Source organism: Pelophylax lessonae (genome assembly GCF_965119305.1).
Source record: "Pelophylax lessonae genome assembly, chromosome: 3".
Lineage (NCBI taxonomy): Eukaryota > Metazoa > Chordata > Amphibia > Anura > Ranidae > Pelophylax > Pelophylax lessonae.
In genome coordinates, this window is record NC_138770.1 from 337335274 (window position 1) to 337354106 (window position 18833).

Consider the following 18833-nt stretch of genomic DNA (forward strand, 5'->3'; position numbering starts at 1 on the left):
TCTGTGTTTACAACCACTTTAAGGAATGGTTGAGTTTCTAAGCAAACATAGAAGAAGTAGAATTACTGTGTAAAATAAGCTTAGCTTCAGATCATCGTCTCACTTTTTCAGTATTTTCTGAGAACACAGCTATTCTGTGATATATACATTTTGTTCAATATTGTTTTCTTTTTACAGGATTGAAAAATACAGAATTCTTCATGGATATAGTTGACACATTCAACCATTTAATCCCATCTGAGCACTTGGATGATGCCCTGTTTCTAGGCTCTAACCTAGAAAGTGAAGGCTGTGACGAATTTGCCACAGGCCAACATGTCATAGAAGATTCCTTGAAGAACATGCTCAGTGATAAAGATCCTATGCTTGGATCTGCAAGCACCCAATTCTGTTTACCAGTTTTGGATAACGCAGAGCATAACTTTCAGATACCACCCTCAACAGGTATGTTAATTCTTTCACAACATTTGCTCTCTTAAGCTATGTAGACAAAGTTGGCACAAGATGCAGCAAAGAAACATGAGACACTAAAAATCAGTTGTTGATCTTTTCAATAAGCAAAGACATTTGTTTGTCAAGTTCAAGTTACTGAGGGCAAAGTTGGCATTTAGTCTATTTACACAAAGGTGCTGCCATTCCATTAAGGTTCAATTTAAATGTAAGCACCATTCTATAATATTGCTGGGATGTCTAGGCTAGAAGTATTCCGCTGATACTAATCAGGAATATTATTATAGGAGCATATCGGTCCATTCCTTAGGCTCGGTTGACACTAGTCACTGCATGAACCACAGAAAAAATGGTGCTTGCACCTTTTTAAAAACAGGGCAGGGAAACTGCATGGTATTTCTGACCTTGTGGTTTCCCTGCGGTTCTTGAACCTGTGATCGTGCAGTGGGCTGAGATGAACGGCAGCCCTACGTGTCTCGAAAGAGCAGCGTGATTCAATTGTGGGTGGTTGCGGGTGCGGGAATTGCAACCGAAACACACAGTGCGGGCTAATGTGAACCTAGCCTAAAGGCACATTTTTACTGATTGTTTTGTTCTGATAAATCCTTGTTAGACAGCCAAACTTCAGATTTTAGATATAGGCCTACTTTAAAGTATATGTAAACCCTCACCTTGTAAAACTACCCATTCCATTTAAAATAGGAATGAAAAGCAAAACGTGTGTAGATATTGAAAAAAAACATAAATACATTTTTCCCTATTCTATAAGTGATCACATTCCCTCTGTTATCAGCTGCATAAGAGCTAGGGGAGGAGAAACAGCAGTACACTCATTTTCCCAGTAAAAGGCTGTGGGGGGGGGGCGCGGTGTATCAGGACAAGTTTGATCATTAAAGGAGAGCAATTCCCAACACAGCTAAGGAACTGACCACGCTGTGCTCTCATGCCTAGTGTGGTAATTTTTAATTGGGACAGCAGAGGGACTGGCAGGATCACCAGGTATTTCACACAAAGGAAGCAATGCAAAGAAAACAGGATACTTTTTCTTACATGTACAGGTACAACAAGCACAGATCAAGAATTTGAAATGTTTGGTTTACATATTCTTTAATGGCTTTATGATTTCTTGCAATAAACAATAAGGCCTTGTTCCCACAGACGTACTACAGCATGCACCTGTGCGAGGGCCGTGTTTGCCTGCCAAGCAGGGTTGCCAGCTGTCAATAAATTTACAGACAGTTTGTAAAATCTGTGATATTTACATCTGTTCATGAATTTCCATTACAGACATGCAGACTGCATGTCCATAACAGACATTCATGAACAAATTAAAAAATCATGGATTTTACAAACTGTCCTTGAATTTCATGACAGTTGGTAACCCTGCTGCCCGGGATTGCACAGGTGTACCATGCCATCATTTCAATTGGGTTGCAGCCACTTCTCCAAATTTGAAAGCCATATGGGCGCAGGCACACAGTCCCAAATGCACGCTGCCTGTGTTTCGGGCCGTGCACCTATGTGGCTATCAAATAGGGAGCAGCCACTTCGTCCCAACTGACATAACTGGGATTGTCTGCATGGGGATGCACAGAACACCTATGTATCCCCCATGCCGACAAACATGACCCCAGCATATGTGTATGTGGGAAGTATGCCTGTGGGAAAGAGGCATAATACTTGTACATATAAAGCTGACAATAATTAAAAGTAAACAGGTAACCCCAATCTTCATCTCTGCCCACTCCTCCTTGCCCCTGATATTTGCAGAGACCGATCGGGTCCGCTTGTCCATTTTTTACCTGTTGGTATCTGATCTGGTCTGCTAAAAACAAGCAGATGGGGATCTGTTCCCCATCCGTCTGGTGGATCTGATTGAATGACAGATGGATAGAAACTGACAGGCAGTCGGTTTCCATCTGACCACCCTATAGAGAACAGCGGGCTGTGTCCATGTCCCCTCTGCATAGTGGAGTGGACACGTACCTGTCATCTGCCTGATCAGTGGGGATCAGTGGAGAGATCCCCCACTGAATAGTCAGATCCGCTTCATTGACTCCGCTCCATCTGAAAGGGCCCTAACCTAGTGCCGGCCACACGCACATATGCCGCCTCTCTGCGGGCGGGCCTTGGAGCCGAGTGGCCGCATATTTGCATGCATAAGTGCAAATAAACCTATGCCGAGAATGTGCGCCCTGCTTGCGATCGGGAGCTTTTCGATCATGTTACCGCCGTGACAGCCAATCACGGCGGTTACATAATCATAAACCCGACCTCCTGGCATCCTAAATCCCTTAAAGGGCTGGGAGGCGCCAGCTCCAAGGGGTTACAGTGTTTGTAAGTTGATATGTGTTCATAGCAGAATTATTTGTAAACGCTGTTAGGGGTAAAAGTTGATTTAGCTACTTCTTTTTTTTTTTTTCTTTTAAGGTGTTGGTCTTGATGATATCATGGATGTTGGGGTAGATAAGGTAACTGCTGTTGATATCAATGATGAAGATGATTTGATTCTACCAGACAAGAACCTTAACAGATTAAATGAGCCTTCCATGAAATCACAAAGGAAATCGCCACGTTTAAAAGCACAAGGTACATCTTGCCAATTCAGAACCATAATTGAGATACCTGTGTCCTATATGTTTGCCCTAAATGTAATGCAGAAATAGGATTTCTCTTGCAGAGCACTAGGAAATGCAGGACTGACATGCTTTAGCAACACTGACCACATAATTGTTTTTTTTTTTTTTTCTTTTTCTAAGTCACGTGTTTTAGTTTTTCAGATGTTATGATTTGCATGTCAAAAGAATTCTTTAGTAAGGGCTCATTCACACTATCTGTGGTGACCTGTGTTTTTCTATACTGAATACACACCGCTCACTCCTAGGGTACCTAGAAAACAATTGTCTTCCTTTTTACTTTTATTACTTTTTTCAATTACAATAGGATACAGAAAAAGACAAGGGAAGTAAAAAAGGGGGACACATAAAATACATTTAAAACATTCAGTTTAACATTCATATTTTATACCCGATAAATATTTATATACTGTACATGTAGGGGCTAAACTTTTTATCTCTCTCTCTGTGTATATACAGTGGGTACGGAAAGTATTCAGACCCCCTTAAATTTTTCACTCTTTGTTATATTGCAGCCATTTGCTAAAATCATTTAAGTTCATTCTTCTTCCTCATGAATGTACACATAGCACCCCATACTGACAGAAAAACACAGAATTGTTGACATTGTTGCAGATTTATTAAAAAAGAAAAACTGAAATATCACACGGTCCTAAGTATTCAGACCCTTTGCTGTGACACTCATATATTTAACTCAGGTGCTTTCCATTTCTTCTGATCATCATTGAGATGGTTCTACACCTTCATTTGAGTCCAGCTGTGTTTGATTATACTGATTGGACTTGATTAGGAAAGCCACACACCTGTCTATATAAGACCTTCCAGATCACAATGCATGTCAGAGCAAATGAGAATCATGAGGTCAAAGGAACTGCCTAAAGAGCTCAGAGACAGAATTGTGGCAAGGCACAGATCTGGCCAAAGTTACATCAAGATTTCTGCTGCACTTAAGGTTCCTAAGAGCACAGTGGCCTCCATAATCCTCAAATGGAAGACATTTGGGACGACCAGAACCCTTCCTAGAGCTGGCCGTCCGGCCAAACTGAGCTATCGGGGGAGAAGAGCCTTGGTGAGAGAGGTAAAGAAGAACCCAAAGATCACTGTGGCTGAGCTCCAGAGATGCAGTCAGGAGAAAGTTGTAGAAAGTCAACCATCACTGCAGCCCTCCACCAGTCGGGGCTTTATGGCAGAGTGGCCCGACGGAAGCCTCTCCTCAGTGTAAGACACATGAAAGCCTGCATGGAGTTTGCTAAAAAACACCTGAAGGACTCCAAGATGGTGAGAAATAAGATTCTCTGGTCTAAAGAAACCAAAATAGAACTTTCTCTTACGTCCTCCGACAGTCGCCGCCACTTCATAATCTTCACTAATGGGGTATTGACCTTTGCTCCGTAGGAGTAGCTAGGCAACAAGATTTGTTAATATAAAAGCTTTTAGCATATCACACCCCTAGGGGGCGGTCCCCTCAGTCAATACCTCCCTGCTTCCTGCATTCTCAACTCAGTTTCTAATGCCTAGCTTAGGAGTAGCTAGCTGATACTGTGCTGGGGCTCTCAGTCTCAGCTTTCTATCCTCTTTTTTGATTTTATTTGAGTATTTTTTCTCTTTCTCTTACTAGCTGTTATTTTTCTCAGCATTAGTTTAGTTTCTTCGGATGAAGATGATCATGCGGAGCTGGGTCTCGGACTGGCCACCCTGGTTCCCAGGGCTCAGGGCCAGGTGTTCCCCAGCCTGCCATCGAGCGTTCAGTCAGGTTTCCCTGGCATATTGAACGACCCATCCCTGTTCGCTGCAGGGATGCTGCCTGTGAGGTGGCTAACTCACTGGACACCATTTGCGGTTTCGCACCGCAGTTCCACTGCGTCCTGGCTGCGACACTCCCTGTCCTCTGTACAGCGGTTTGGTCGCTGGAGAAGGCTCCCCACGCCATCCGGACTGGTAAGTACATTTCTATGTGGGGACCTGGCTGTTTGGGTGTCAGTCTGTGACTGTGTGACCCTGCATGTCTGTATATGTGCTGAGCTCCCTGTCAGATTCCTGTGTGGAATAGCTGCCTTTTCTGTGGGCTGCGGGGGGGGGGGGGGGCTCTCCCGATCTGCTATGTGTGCTGTGTGGGCAGACTGGGGTTAGACATGCTGTGCGGCGGCCGCTATTGCGTTCCGCCATTTTTTTGAGGCAAACTTGTGGTGTCCGGCCCTAAGTGAGTAGGGCGCGGTGTTTTGGCGCCAAACGCCGCCATTTTGATGGCGATCGATGTACAACCACATGTCGGCACCATTTTGTCATTGCCCAAAACATGCCTCAGCTGAGCGGCCATGTTTGTGTAGCCTACATAGGCTTTATAGGGCGGTCAGTCATTACATCACTTCCTTTTGCTCTGGGACAGCGATCGGTGGCAGCAGCCTGTGTGACCTCTCCAGGTTTTTACTTCTCCTTATCCTGTATTTCCCTGCTCAGTGTTCTTATCCCTGTGGGGGTCGATCCATGCTAATGGCTGATCGATCCTCAAAACGGCCCAGATTGTCTATTTCCTCTGATTCAGAGGACGATGGGGCTGCTATGGCTGGAGTGCCCTTCTCAGGGTCTCGTTCATCTCTGGACCTTGGGGGATCTGAGGGGGAGGCTGAGGTAGAAGGGGTTGATAATTCTCCACCTGGCTCGCCTGAAGAGCTTGCACTCATGGATGAGTTGGTTGCTTCTATCAAAGAAACACTGCATTTGCAGGATGAACCATGTCCTCCTGCTTTGCTGTCCTCTTATGGGACACAAAGGAAGCGCAAAACAGCGCAGGTTTTTCCCTGCCCTGCGGAATTTCAGCGCGCTGTTGATGAGCAATGGCGCAATTTAAAGAAGCCATTTACTGTGCCAAGTAAGTTCAAGCTGCGTTATCCATTTACGCCCACCACTGATGAGCGTTGGTGTGTGCCGCCTCAGGTGGATCATGCGGTGGCGATTTTGAATAAATCTACTGCGTTTCCTGCTGAGGATACCCCGGTGTTTCGGGACCCTACGGACAGGAGATTGGAGTCTCTTGCCCGTCATGCTTATACGGTTGCCGGTTCTATGCTGAAGCCTATTTTTGCTTCCATTTTGGCAGCCCAGGCTATTGCGGATTGGACGCAGGTGCTCAGGCGCACTCTGGTGGCTGACTCTGCTCCGCCAACAACATTGGCTATGGTGGATCAAATTCATCAGGGTGTCATGTATTTGTGTGATGCGGACTTGGATTTAGTCCCTTTGGCTGCACGCCTCTCTAGTGTGGCGGTATTGCACCGTCGCCTGATCTGGCTGAAATGCTGGTCGGTTGACCAATCATCTCGCAAGACTTTAGCTAATTTACCCTATGCGGGATCTCGCCTTTTTGGCGAGTCTTTGGATACGCTGATAAAGGGGATCTCCGGGGGTAAGAGCTCTCTCTTACCCCAATCTCACAAGAATAAGTTTGTTCGCGGTAACAAGAATACCTCGTTTAGGCCCTCTCAGGGGTCCTTTCGTGCCTTTCGGTCGCAATACAAGGGCAAGCCCTTCAAGGGCCAAGGCTCCCAGAAGAAGCCGTGGGCAGGTAAGCAGAAGTCCGGCCAGTCCGGGTCCGCTGCCCATGCCAATTCGGCCTGAAGGGGTGCCCTCACCCGGCTCTGGGGTGGGGGGGACGTTTGCTCGGTTTTCTTCAACCCTGGCTTGCCCGCATTCGGGACAGGTGGGTTCAGGAAATCGTTCGATCTGGATACAAGATCGAGTTTCTCTCTCGGCCGGCGAGCAGATTTTTTCCCTCAAATCTTCAGCTGTCTCCGGAGCGTTTGCAGGATCTGCACCTGGCGGTGCGGGACCTGCGGGCCCAGGGAGTGGTGGTTCCGGTGCCTTATCGGGACAGATTTCGGGGGTTCTACTCCAATCTGTTCACTGTGCCCAGAAAGGAGGGCAAGGTACGTCCGATTCTGGACTTGAAAGCTCTGAACCGCTTTGTGCAGGTTGGCAAGTTCCGCATGGAATCCCTGCGCTCGGTGGTGGCTGCCCTGGTTCCGGGGGAATTCATGGCCTCCATCGACTTGAAGGAGTATCTTCACATCCCCATTTTCGAGGGTCACCAGAGGTACCTTCGATTCGCCATTGCGGAGGATCACTACCAATTTGTGGTGTTACCCTTCGGTCTCGCTTCGGCTCCGCGGGTTTTCACCAAGGTGCTTGCGCCGGTCCTGGCTTTATTGAGAGCCCAGGGCGTCTCTGTTTTGGGATATCTAGACGATATCTTGATTCGATCTGCGACCAGTCAGGGCCTGGTGAAGGACCTGTCCGTCACGATGCAGACTCTACGGGAGTTCGGTTGGACGGTGAATTTTCCAAAGTCGACGTTGTGTCCATCGGTTCGTCTTCCCTACCTGGGGATGATCCTGGACTCTGTTCAAGCGAAGGTCTTCCTGCCGGAAGACAAGCTCCGGACACTTCAGAACTAAGTCAGGTCCCTCAGGGACACTCAGTGCTCGTCCCTTCGGACATGTATGAGGTGTCTGGGATTGATGGTCTCGGCTTTCGAGGCGATTCCCTTCGCCCAGTTTCACACACGGGATCTTCAGGCGGTAATCCTGGCCAAGTGGGACGGGCGTCCGCAATCTCTGGATCTGCGGATTTCGTTGAGCCACCTCACCCGAGGGGGTCTTTTGTGGTGGCTCCAGTCCCCGGCGGTGTCGGGGGGCAAGTCTTTTCGTCCTTTGTCGTGGACGGTGATCACCACGGATGCCAGCCTGTCGGGCTGGGGTGGTGTTCTGGGCGTTCTGTCCGCCCAGGGAACTTGGTCGGAGGAGGAATCCTCCCTTCCGATCAACATTCTGGAATTGCGAGCGATAAATCTCTGCCTTCTGCGTTGGATGGACAGGCTTCAGGGCCGTCCGGTTCGGGTGCAGACAGACAATGCCACAGCGGTGGCCTACATCAACCACCAAGGGGGCACCAGGAGTGCCCGAGCGGCTCGGGAAGTAGCCGACATTCTGTCTTGGGCAGAGACGCACGTCCCGGCGATATCGGCAGTTCACATTCCGGGGGTGGAGAACTGGCAGGCGGACTATCTGAGTCGCCAGACCCTGGACCAGGGAGAATGGTCCCTTCACCTGGATGTCTTTCAGATGTTGTGCGCGAAGTGGGGTTCCCCAGATGTGGACCTGTTCGCGTCTCGTCTAAACAACAAGGTGGAAAGGTTCGTGGCAAGGACGCGCGATCCTCGGGTGGACGCCTCAGACGCGTTAGTGGCGCCCTGGCATCAGTATCGTCTGATGTATGCCTTTCCACCGATTCAGCTGCTGTCCAGGCTCCTTCGCAGGTTGGCCTCGGAACCGCACACGGTGATTCTGGTGGCGCCAGACTGGCCTCGCCGGTCTTGGTACGCAGACCTCGTGAATCTGGCGGTCGACGCTCCGTGGCGTCTACCTCTTCGAGAAGATCTCCTGTCTCAAAGACCGATATTCCATCCTGCTTTACAGTCGCTGGCTTTAACGGCCTGGCTGTTGAAAGCCAGGTCCTGAAGGATAGGGGTCTCTCCCCTGAGGTCATTCCCACTTAGATCAAGGCTAGGAAGGCCTCTTCGGGGAAGATTTACTACCGTACTTGGAAGGCGTATTTTGCCTGGTGTGAGTCCAGGGGGTATTCCCCTCGCTCATACTCGGTATTGAGAGTGTTGGCTTTCCTTCAAACGGGCGTGGACCAGCGCTTGGCGTTGGCCACGATTAAGGGTCAGATTTCTGCGCTGGCCGTTCTCTTTCTACGCCATGTGGCGTCTAATTCTTTGGTTAGCACCTTTTGTTCAAGGGGTGCGACACTTGGCCCCTCCTCGGAGGGATCCTTTACCTCCATGGGACTTGAACCTTGTTCTGTCCGTGTTACAGCATGCTCCCTTTGAGAAGATCAGGGAGATCTCGTTGTCTCTGTTGTCCAAGAAGGTTGCCTTTTTGGTAGCGATCACTTCGGCTCGCAGGGTGTCGTAGCTGGCGGCCTTGTCTGCAGCTCTCCCTACTTGGTGATTCACTTGGATAAGGTGGTCTTACGACCTAACCCTTCTTTTCTTCCGAAGAGGATCTCGGAATTTCACCTCAATGAGGACATTGTCTTGCCTTCGCTTTGCGCGAAGCCTAAGCATCCAAAGGAGGTGGCTTTGCATTCCTTGGATGTTGTTCGGGCGATCAGGGCTTACCTGTCATCGACGAAATCCTTTCGCAAGTCGGATTCTCTATTTGTCCTTCCAGAGGGACCTCGGAAGGGCATGGCAGCGTCGGCTGCGACCATTGCCAAATGGATCAGACAGACCATTGTGCAAGCCTATGCTTTGAAGGGGAAGGTTCCTCCTTTCCCTGTGAAGGCGCACTCTACCAGGTTTCTGAGTACGTCTTGGGCCTATCGTCATCAGGCCTCTGTGGCCCAGGTGTGTAAGGCGGCGACTTGGTCGTCCGTTCACACCTTCTCCAAATTTTACAAGGTGGATGTTCAGGCATCGGCAGATGCTTCCTTTGGCCGTAAAGTTCTTAGTGCGGCGGTGCCTTAGGGTCCCTTGTTTTGGGTCCTTGGCTGTTGGGGTATTTTTACCCCTAGGTTACTTGTTCTTTCCTGGGTTGTTGCTCCTGTTGAGCACGTTCTTCTGTTGCCCAGTTGGTTCTCTTACGTTGGTAAGGTTCCTTTCTCTGATGTGGGTACTGCGTTGCTTTAGGCGCGGCTGCGTTTTTCCCACCCCTCATGTCTACACTGCTCTGGGACGTCCCCATTAGTGAAGATTACGAAGTGGCGGCAACTGTCGGAGGACGTAAGAGAAAACTGAATTTTTGTAAAATCTTACCGTAAAATTCCTTTCTCGGAGTCCTCCGACAGTCGCCGCCCCCGCCCCTCTTTTGGGGTTTGTTTATGTACTCTACTGCTATGCTACTGAAACTGAGTTGAGAATGCAGGAAGCAGGGAGGTATTGACTGAGGGGACCGCCCCCTAGGGGTGTGATATGCTAAAAGCTTTTATATTAACAAATCTTGTTGCCTAGCTACTCCTACGGAGCAAAGGTCAATACCCCATTAGTGAAGATTATGAAGTGGCGGCGACTGTCGGAGGACTCAGAGAAAGGAATTTTACGGTAAGATTTTACAAAAATTCAGTTTTTTGGCCTTAATTCTAAGCGGTATGTGGAGAAAACCAGGCACTGCTCATCAACTGTCCAATACAGTCCCAACAGTGAAGCATGGTGGTGGCAGCATCATGCTGTGGGGGTGTTTTTCAGCTGCAGGGACAGGACGACTGGTTGCAATCGAGGGAAAGATGAATGCGGCCAAGTACAGGGATATCCTGGACAAAAACCTTCTCCAGAGTGCTCTGGACCTCAGACTGGCCTGAAGGTTTACCTTCCAACAAGACAATGACCCTAAGCACACAGCTAAAATAACGAAGGAGTGGCTTCACAACAACTCCGTGACTGTTCTTGAATGGCCCAGCCAGAGCCCTGACTTAAACCCAATTGAGCATCTCTGGAGAGACCTAAAAATGGCTGTCCACCAACGTTTACCATCCAACCTGACAGAACTGGAGAGGATCTGCAAGGAGGAATGGCAGAGGATCCCCAAATCCAGGTGTGAAAGACTTGTTGCATCTTTCCCAAAAAGACTCCTGGCTGTATTAGATCAAAAGGGGGCTTCTACTAAATACTGAGCAAAGGGTCTGAATACTTAGGACCGTGTGATATTTCAGTTTTTTCTTTTTTAATAAATCTGCAACAATGTCAACAATTCTGTGTTTTTCTGTCAGTATGGGGTGCTATGTGTACATTCATGAGGAAGAAGAATGAACCTAAATGATTTTAGCAAATGGCTGCAATATAACAAAGAGTGAAAAATTTAAGGGGGTCTGAATACTTTCCGTACCCACTGTATGTCTATTTCCCAAAGACAATCCCTGGATATGACACTGAGCACATGCACTCAACTTCTTTACGTAGTAGAATTGTTAACAACATTTTGGATCCGCACCAGAATCGGATATTTCCTGAAATTAAAGGGTTTATCAGGTGTAATCAGTGTAAAGCATGTTGCAGTACCACTAGAGAAAAAAGAAAACTGGAGTTTGAAGCTAGCACCACTTAGGGTCCTTTCACACGGGCTTTCCGCCCGGCGGACTTAGTTTTGCTGAGCTGGGATCGATCCGCCTATCCCTGCTGAGCAGGTGGATGACAGCTCCGTCTCTACTTACTTTGTAGACACAGACCTGGGAGATCGGATGAAAACTAACTACCTGTCCGTTTTCATCCGATCCGCTGACATCCTTCATAGCTGCTTCATAGAGGTACATGGAGCATCCGATCAGGTCCGCCTGAAAAACCTACAGGTGGACCTGATTGGAAAGCCCGCGTGAAAGGGGCCTAAGAAAAAGTATAATATAAAATCTTTAATTACTTCTGACTCCACGCATGTGGTATATGTTTTGGAATGCACTACACTATGTAGGGAGGACCACAAGGATACTCAAAGTTCATATAGGGGAACACATTAATAACATAAAAAACGTGGCTGTGTTCAGCATCCTGCTGCCCCGTGAGGACGCTGAATGCCAAAACTAGTCGGGCGGAGTTAGGACGCTAGACACGACCATGTGTCATACTCGCGCTCGCAGCGATGGAATCTACAGCCGGAGGTGAGAAGGATATATTGTAACAAAAGCGTTCTTATTCCTTAGTGTCAGGTGGACACTTTTATAATGTGAGTGTAACAACTATTTTTAAATAAACGGATATGTTTCTTATGAAATTACACTATGTGGATTCTCCCCTTCACTTTTAAAATTATACACCTCCTTACATCTTTATAAGAGAACCTGAGTGTGGACACAGGATTACTAACTAGTGTAATAAAGACCAAGCTTGCTGGATAATTTATAAAAAGGCGCATGAGCTGGTTTATCATTTTACCAGCCGCTCCCTGTGGTGAGGTAGTTTGGGGTGATCGGTGGAAGGATTGCACAGGGTGATAACACAGGATTGTTGAAGATTTTGTACAGACACTTTTTATGCACCTTTTAGTATTTTTTAAATTTATCTGAAATTTATTTGGGACTTTTCTATTATGGGACCATTGCTATGATTTTTGATTTTTAAAGTTGTTTTTTTTGGGTCACTCTAACATGTTTTTTTTTTTTTTGGTATCACGGTATATATTGGTTATGAATTTATAAGTATTGATCATTTGAATTATTTGGTAATATTTACTTGGTTGCACTTATTCATCACATTTGTGCATGAGATAATTGTTTTAGGTTTAGACACTAAAGGAATCGGGCGAACATTTTCATCCAAAGAATTTTCGTACGTTTTTTGTATAGTGTGTACACAACTTTCTACAGGCGAATCAGAATTTTCGTATGAAAATTCTCAAAGGGACAAACTCCAAAATTTTTCTCGTATGGGAAAAAACTAACAATTTTAACGTTTAATGTGTACCATTTTCGTACAATTTTTGTACAAGAAAATCAGAAAAGAAAGACTGCGCATGATCAGAAACAATAAATAACAATAAATAACAGAAAAAGTCTTTTGTCGTACGAGAATTTTCCTACAAATCTTCTTATGAATGCTAGCTGCCATGTGCTTATGCGGCCTAGAGGTGTTCTGGCTGTGGAAAGCGGTGGTCCCTGGCGGGGTGCTTCCCGTGCCCGCAGACGCCGCCATCTTCATGACGTGTGGACGCTCAGCGGCCATCTTCCCGAAGCCCGACTGCCATGCTTCGGTGGACCAGGCTATTGCGCAGGCGTGGTGGCCGTTTTGTTTTAGCCGCATTGTGGAATATGTGGCAGGTGGCCTCTGGTGGTAGCAAGGACGTTCTTGTGCTCTGAGCGGCATGCTGCAAGCGATTCGTGCCTCTTCTCCTTGCGCTGCAGAGACACGGCGTGGTGGTGAGTTCTGGGGTGGTATATCCCTACCTGGTCTAACTGTTTTCAGTATTCTAGGATCTGTAGTCCCAAAGAATCAGCACTGCTGGGTTTTTATTTTTACAGCTACTATTCAAACCTTTATTGTGTTCCCATTACGGCACCAGGGTGTCATGGAGTCGGCCGAACATGTCTCACCACCAGACCCACTCTCAGAGGGTGGATCCTCAGGGTTCCCCTCTGCTATGTCGGCCATGACGGCGGTCCTACAATCTTTAGTGTCAAAAGTGGACAGGGTTTTACAAAAGAGACCTGTCATCTCCTGTTCCCTCTGCCTCCTCAGAATCTGAGGCTGATATGGCCGCCGTGGACATTAAGTCACCCCATGGGGTCCACGTCCACGCACTTCAAGTGCTCTGGCAGTGAGGATGTTTCTGCTCCCTCCACCTCGACGCATGAAAAAGCGATGGCAGAGGCACTGATTTGTGTCAGTGGGAAACTCTGAAAATGAAGGACGCAGCGAATGCTGTGTTGGCCACGCCGCTGCAGTTTGGCACTTGCAGGCCACCCAGAGCGACTAAAGTGTTTCCTTTCCCTGCCTATTTGGATGAGATTGTCGCTAGTCAGTGCGAGTCCTCGAAACCCATGGCTGGGATGCCTAAGTGTTTCGCTAGGAGATTTCCCTTTGCAGATTCCCTGGTAAAGAAACTGACTGTACCCACCGGTGGTGGACTCTCAGGGGTTTCTAGATTGAATAAAGTCACATTGCTGCCTGTGGAAGGACGCTCCATCCTTTAAGGACCCTGCAGATAGGAAGGCTGAATCGTTGATGAGCCATCTTTTTACCATGGTCGGCTCAATTCTGAGACTGTTGTTTGCCATAACCTTGGTCTCCCTTAACAGAGTGTGCAAAGCTGTTATGTCAAAATTTGAAGGAAGTCAGCACCCTCAGGAAATGGTGGAGCTGGCGGATTAATTAATTCAGGGATTGCAATATATTTGCGATGCCTCCCTGGATGCAGCCCCTTTAGCCTGCAGGGCATCGGTAACGGCGATGACTTTGCAGCGCATGATATGGTTTAAATGCTGATCTGCTGACCAGGCCTCCAAAAAAGTTCTGACGGATCTTCCCTTTGTGGGTGACCGTCCTGTTTGGCGCCTCAATAGAGGAGATCATTAAGGGTCTCATGGTAGGAGGCAAGAGTACTGTGCTTCCACAGGCTACTAAGAACAGAGAGTCTCACCGCAAACGCCCGATCCTTTCGTCCCACTGGATCGCAGGACAAAGGGTCCAAACCCTCTCGACCCTTCTCGGGGGGGGGGGGGGGGGTTCCAAGAGACCCTGGGGTGGTGAGACCCTGGGGTGGTAAGTCCAAGGCGGGTCCCTCTGGTCTCGGGAATAAGCCCTCCTCCGCCTGAAGGGACGCCCTCACCTGTATTAGGGGTGGGGGTTGTCATTGTTTCTTTCCGTATCCATGGATCTCGTTCATCCAAGACAAATGGGTTCTCGAGTTAAGTTGGTCCGGTTACAAGATCAAGTTTTGAGCCAAGGTTCTTCCCTTCCAATTTGCATCTGCCTACGGATCGACTTCAAGGCCTTCTCGCAAAGGGTGATAGTCCCTGTTCCAGAGTCGGAACACTTAAAGGGGTTTTATTCAAACCTCTTTACGGTTCCCAGGAAGGAAGGGAAGGCTCGTCCAATCCTGGATCTTAAGGCCCTAAACCATTTTGTGCAGGTTCAAAAATTCAGAATGGAACCCATTTACTCAGTTGTGGCTTCTCTTCATCAGGGGGACCTTCTACCCTCCATCGATGTCAAGGACACTTGCCTTTATATTCTGATTTACATCGGGCATCAACGTTTTCTTCGCTTTGCCATGGGCGAGGAGCACCATCAATTTGTGGCGTTACCCTTTGGTTTCGCCTCCCTTCCTCGGGTGTTCACAAAAGTATTAGCCCCGGTGTTAGCCTTACCTCAGGCAATGGGGGATTTCGGTTCTGGGTACCTGGACGATCATCTTCTGAGGGCAGAATCTTCATTTGTGCTGGAGAAGGATCTGGACATCACAGTGAGAACTCTGCAGGAGTTCGGCTGGACTTTGAATTTTCAAAAGTCAGCCTTGACTCTGTCCAACAAGTTGGGACTTTCTGGAGCTGACTCTGGATTCAATATCAGCCCGGATGTTTCTCCCAGAAACTAAACTTTTGAAATTGCAGAGGGCGATTCGCCTCCTGTTATCCAATCCTCAGTTGTCTCTGAAAACCTGCATGCTGAGCTGGGTCTGAGGGTTTCCACCTTTTTGAGGCCGTCCCCTTCGCTCAGTTCCATACCAGACTTCTGCAAAAGAAGATTCTAACCAAATGGGACAAGAATCCACAGTCTCTGGACAATTTGATCCTGTTGAGTCGGTTTGCGAGTGGGTCTCTGCTTTGGTGGCTCCGTTACCCGGCATTTCGTCAAGGAAAATCCTTCCTCCCCCCCCCTGTTCTGGACAGTGGGGACTACAGACGCTAGTCTGGCCGGATGGGGGGTCCTGGGCATGGATTCAGCCCAGGGTTTTTGGTCCCCGGAGTCCAGTCTGCCAATCAACATCCTGGAAATTGGAGCCATTAGACTTTGCCTGTCCCGGTCAACGGATCATCTGCGGTGTGTCTGGTGAGGATTTAATCGGACAACTCCACGGCTGTGGCATATATCAATCACCAAGGGGGCACCAGAAGTGCCCTAGCGGCAAAAGAAGTGGATGGTATTCTACAGTGGGGGGAACGTCTTGTTCCGGCACTATCGGCAATGCACATTCCAGGGCTGGAAAATTGGAATGCGGACCATCTCAGTCGTCAGGCTCTGTGTCTGGGCGAATAGTCTTTTCACCCGTAAGTTTCCCATCAACCGTGTCTTTGATGGGGGACACCAGATGTGGACCTATTGGCCTCTTGTCTCAACAGGAAGATCCTGGTATTCGTTGCGAGGTCTCGGGATCTTCTGGGGGATGCTGCAGACGCTCTGGTGGCCCCTTGGGGCCGGTACCGTCTGCTTTATACATTTCCGCCAATACAACTTCTGCCGAGACTTCTGCGCAGAATCGAGGCAGAAGGGATTTCAGTGATTCTGGTGGCACCAGACTGGCCTCGTCTGTCCTGGTACACGGGCCTGGTAAGATTGGTAGCCGATGCCCCCTGTCGGCTTCCCTATAGGGAAGATCTGTTTCAAAGACTGATTTTCCATTCTGCTTTAAGGTCGCGGACTTTAACGGCCTGGCTTTTGAAAGCCAGGTACTAAAGGATAGGGGTTTGTCAGAATCCGTGATTCCTACCCTGTTAAAAGCTAGAAAATCTACCTCTAAAAATTTGTTATCGAGTTTCAAATGCATAAATTAGTTGGTGTGAGTCTCAGGGAATTTTCCCCTGCTCCTTTTCGGGATCACGTCTTCTGGAGTTTTTACAAAAATGTGTCTATCAGCGTTTGATCAACGGCATTAAGGGCCAGATTTCGGCTTTGGCAGTTTTTTTCCAAAGGCCGTTGGCAATTAATTCCTTGGTTCGCACATTCATGCAGGGAGTTAGCCATTTGGCTCTCCCCGTGCGGTCCCTAGTGCCTCCGTGGGACCTCAACCTAGTACTGTCGGTTCTTCAAAGACTGCCGTTTGAGAATTTTTGTGAAATTGCTTTACTTACCTTGTCACAGAAAGTGGCCTTCTTGGTGGCTATTACTTCTGCACGCAGAGTCTCGGAGTTGGCTGCGTTGTCCTGTTGGTTGCCTTATCTATCTGGTGGTTCATAGGCACAAAGTGGTTCTTCTCCCCTGTCAGCAGTCGTACCTTCCTAAGGTCGTTTCGGGGTTTCACTTTAATGAGGACATTGTGTTGCCTTCGTTATGTCCTAAGCCTAAGCACCCGAAGGAGGTTGCTCTGCATTCATTAGACGTGGTTCGGGCCATTAGGGTGTAATTGATGGCGACTGAATCCATTCGGAAATCGGATTCCTTGTTTATTTCTACGGAGGGTCCTCATAAGAGATAGGCTGTGTCTGCTGCGACCATTTCCAGATGGATCAGGCAGATGGTGGTGCAGGCCTATTCCATTAAAAGGTCAGGTTCCGCCTTTCCCTGTTAAAGCGGAGTTCCGGCCACAAAATCGACATAATCGATTTTGTGGCCATCCGCTTGCTTTTCTTCACCTGAAAAGGAAATGGATAGTTAGGCCTGCGCCGTCACTTCCGGTTTGCAATGATTCCTGGGAGCTGAACGTCATCACTCCCAGGAATCAATGCGACGGCATCGGCCCCGCTCGTCACTTCCGGTGCGCCGCCGCATTCCCTGCTAAACAGCTTCTGGGCATGCCCAGAAGCTGTGGAGGAATGCGGCGCCGCACCGGAAGTGACGAGAGGGGCCGGTGCAGGCGCATTCTGGGAGAAGAGGACGCAGAAGAGGATCACACTGGCTTCAGCTGCCCACAAGATGGCAACGCTGGAGAAGAAATTTTAAAAGTGAGTATTTCTTCTTGCAGGTAAGTGCGAACCGGGACAGATCAGAGGCTAGCCATTGTGGAATGTACTAGCCCTGACTGTCCCTGGGGTATGTTCATTGAAATATTTTTTTTGTTGTGGCCAGAACTCCGCTTTAAGGTGCATTCTACGAGGGTGCTCAGTGCCTCCTGGGCCTTCCGTCATCAGGCGTCGGTGGGTAAGGTTTGCAATGTGGCCACCTGGGCATCTGTACACACATTGACTATGTTTTACAAAGTGGATATTTTTACATCTGGAGATGCTGCTTTTGGCTGCAAGGTTTTGCAGGCCACTGTGGCAGAGACTTCTGCCTCTCTAGGGTGTTTTTTTCTGGTAAGTGAGCTCCAGTTGTTTTTGGTTGAGCTCCTGGTTTACCTGGTTGGCTAAGTTTAGCCCTGTTGGGAACTGTTTACTGCTGTGTTTGTTTCCCACCCCTCATGCTGATACTGCTTTGGGACACCCCGTCCCATCCGTCAAATGAAGATATGACGCTGTGTCCATCAATGAACATCAGAGAAAAGGATTTTACGGTAAGACAAAAATCCAGTTTTTTGGTGGCGACTTTTATTTTGGACACTCTTATCTCTGGTAGAAGCGGCTTTGCATCATTGGGTGCCTTTCACATTTCCCTACGCTGCTGTTTTCACCACAGTAAAGGTTTATGCTGAGGGCTGATGTAATTTTCTAGGTGAGGTGTTACGTGCGTTCTGCACTCTTTCCAACCATTATTTAGAGAGCGAGAGAACCATCTTGCTCCAGCTTGCAAGCACTATATGGAACTCAGGTCCTTTTTTAACATCCCACGTTTGGCAGTTCAATCCTCATTAGCACTAGCTTCCTGAGATTAAAAGTAACTGAGGCTTTTTCACATCCTTTGGGCCTAGTTTCTTTAATGCCATGAGGGAAACAGAAGGGGACAGTCCTGTTGCTATGGTTGACCCCGGCACATACTACCCTAATGATTCTGTGGGTGACTACTCCATATCCTCTTGAGGGAAACAGCACCTGTAATTTGGAACCTTGTACCCCTATAGTTATAGAGTCCGCGTCATTAGAGTCTCCCTCAGTTCCATCCATTGCTCTGTCCTCCACATCTACTCATTTTGGCAACATATGCTCAACTCTCTGTGACCATCCCTGCATTTGGGGGGATCTGGTGTTTCTGTCCTCTGTCATGTGTTGGCAGTGACTTTAATCTGTCAGACCATGTTGGACTGGGCAAATTGAGCTCTCTCCTCTGCAGAAGTAGATTCATGTTTCTGAGAGTGGATAGAGCAAATGTCTGGAGTCGTATGCTTTAGTTGTGATGGCTTGTTACAAACCTGTCCCGCATGGTCTACTGTCCATACAGATGTTCAGGGCACTTTG

The 18833-nt window shown here is 48.1% G+C and overlaps 1 protein-coding gene across 1 annotated transcript in view; it reads left to right on the forward strand.

The window, feature by feature from the left end:
- PHF3 (PHD finger protein 3) overlaps positions 1 to 18833 on the forward strand; it is a 279560-nt gene that overhangs the window by 41276 nt on the left and 219451 nt on the right. The window contains exons 2-3 of the mRNA XM_082249659.1: positions 178 to 444; positions 2881 to 3039. Coding sequence (XP_082105785.1) covers positions 201 to 444; positions 2881 to 3039 — 403 coding nt within the window. The 5' untranslated portion in view covers positions 178 to 200. The remainder of the gene's footprint in view (positions 1 to 177; positions 445 to 2880; positions 3040 to 18833) is intronic.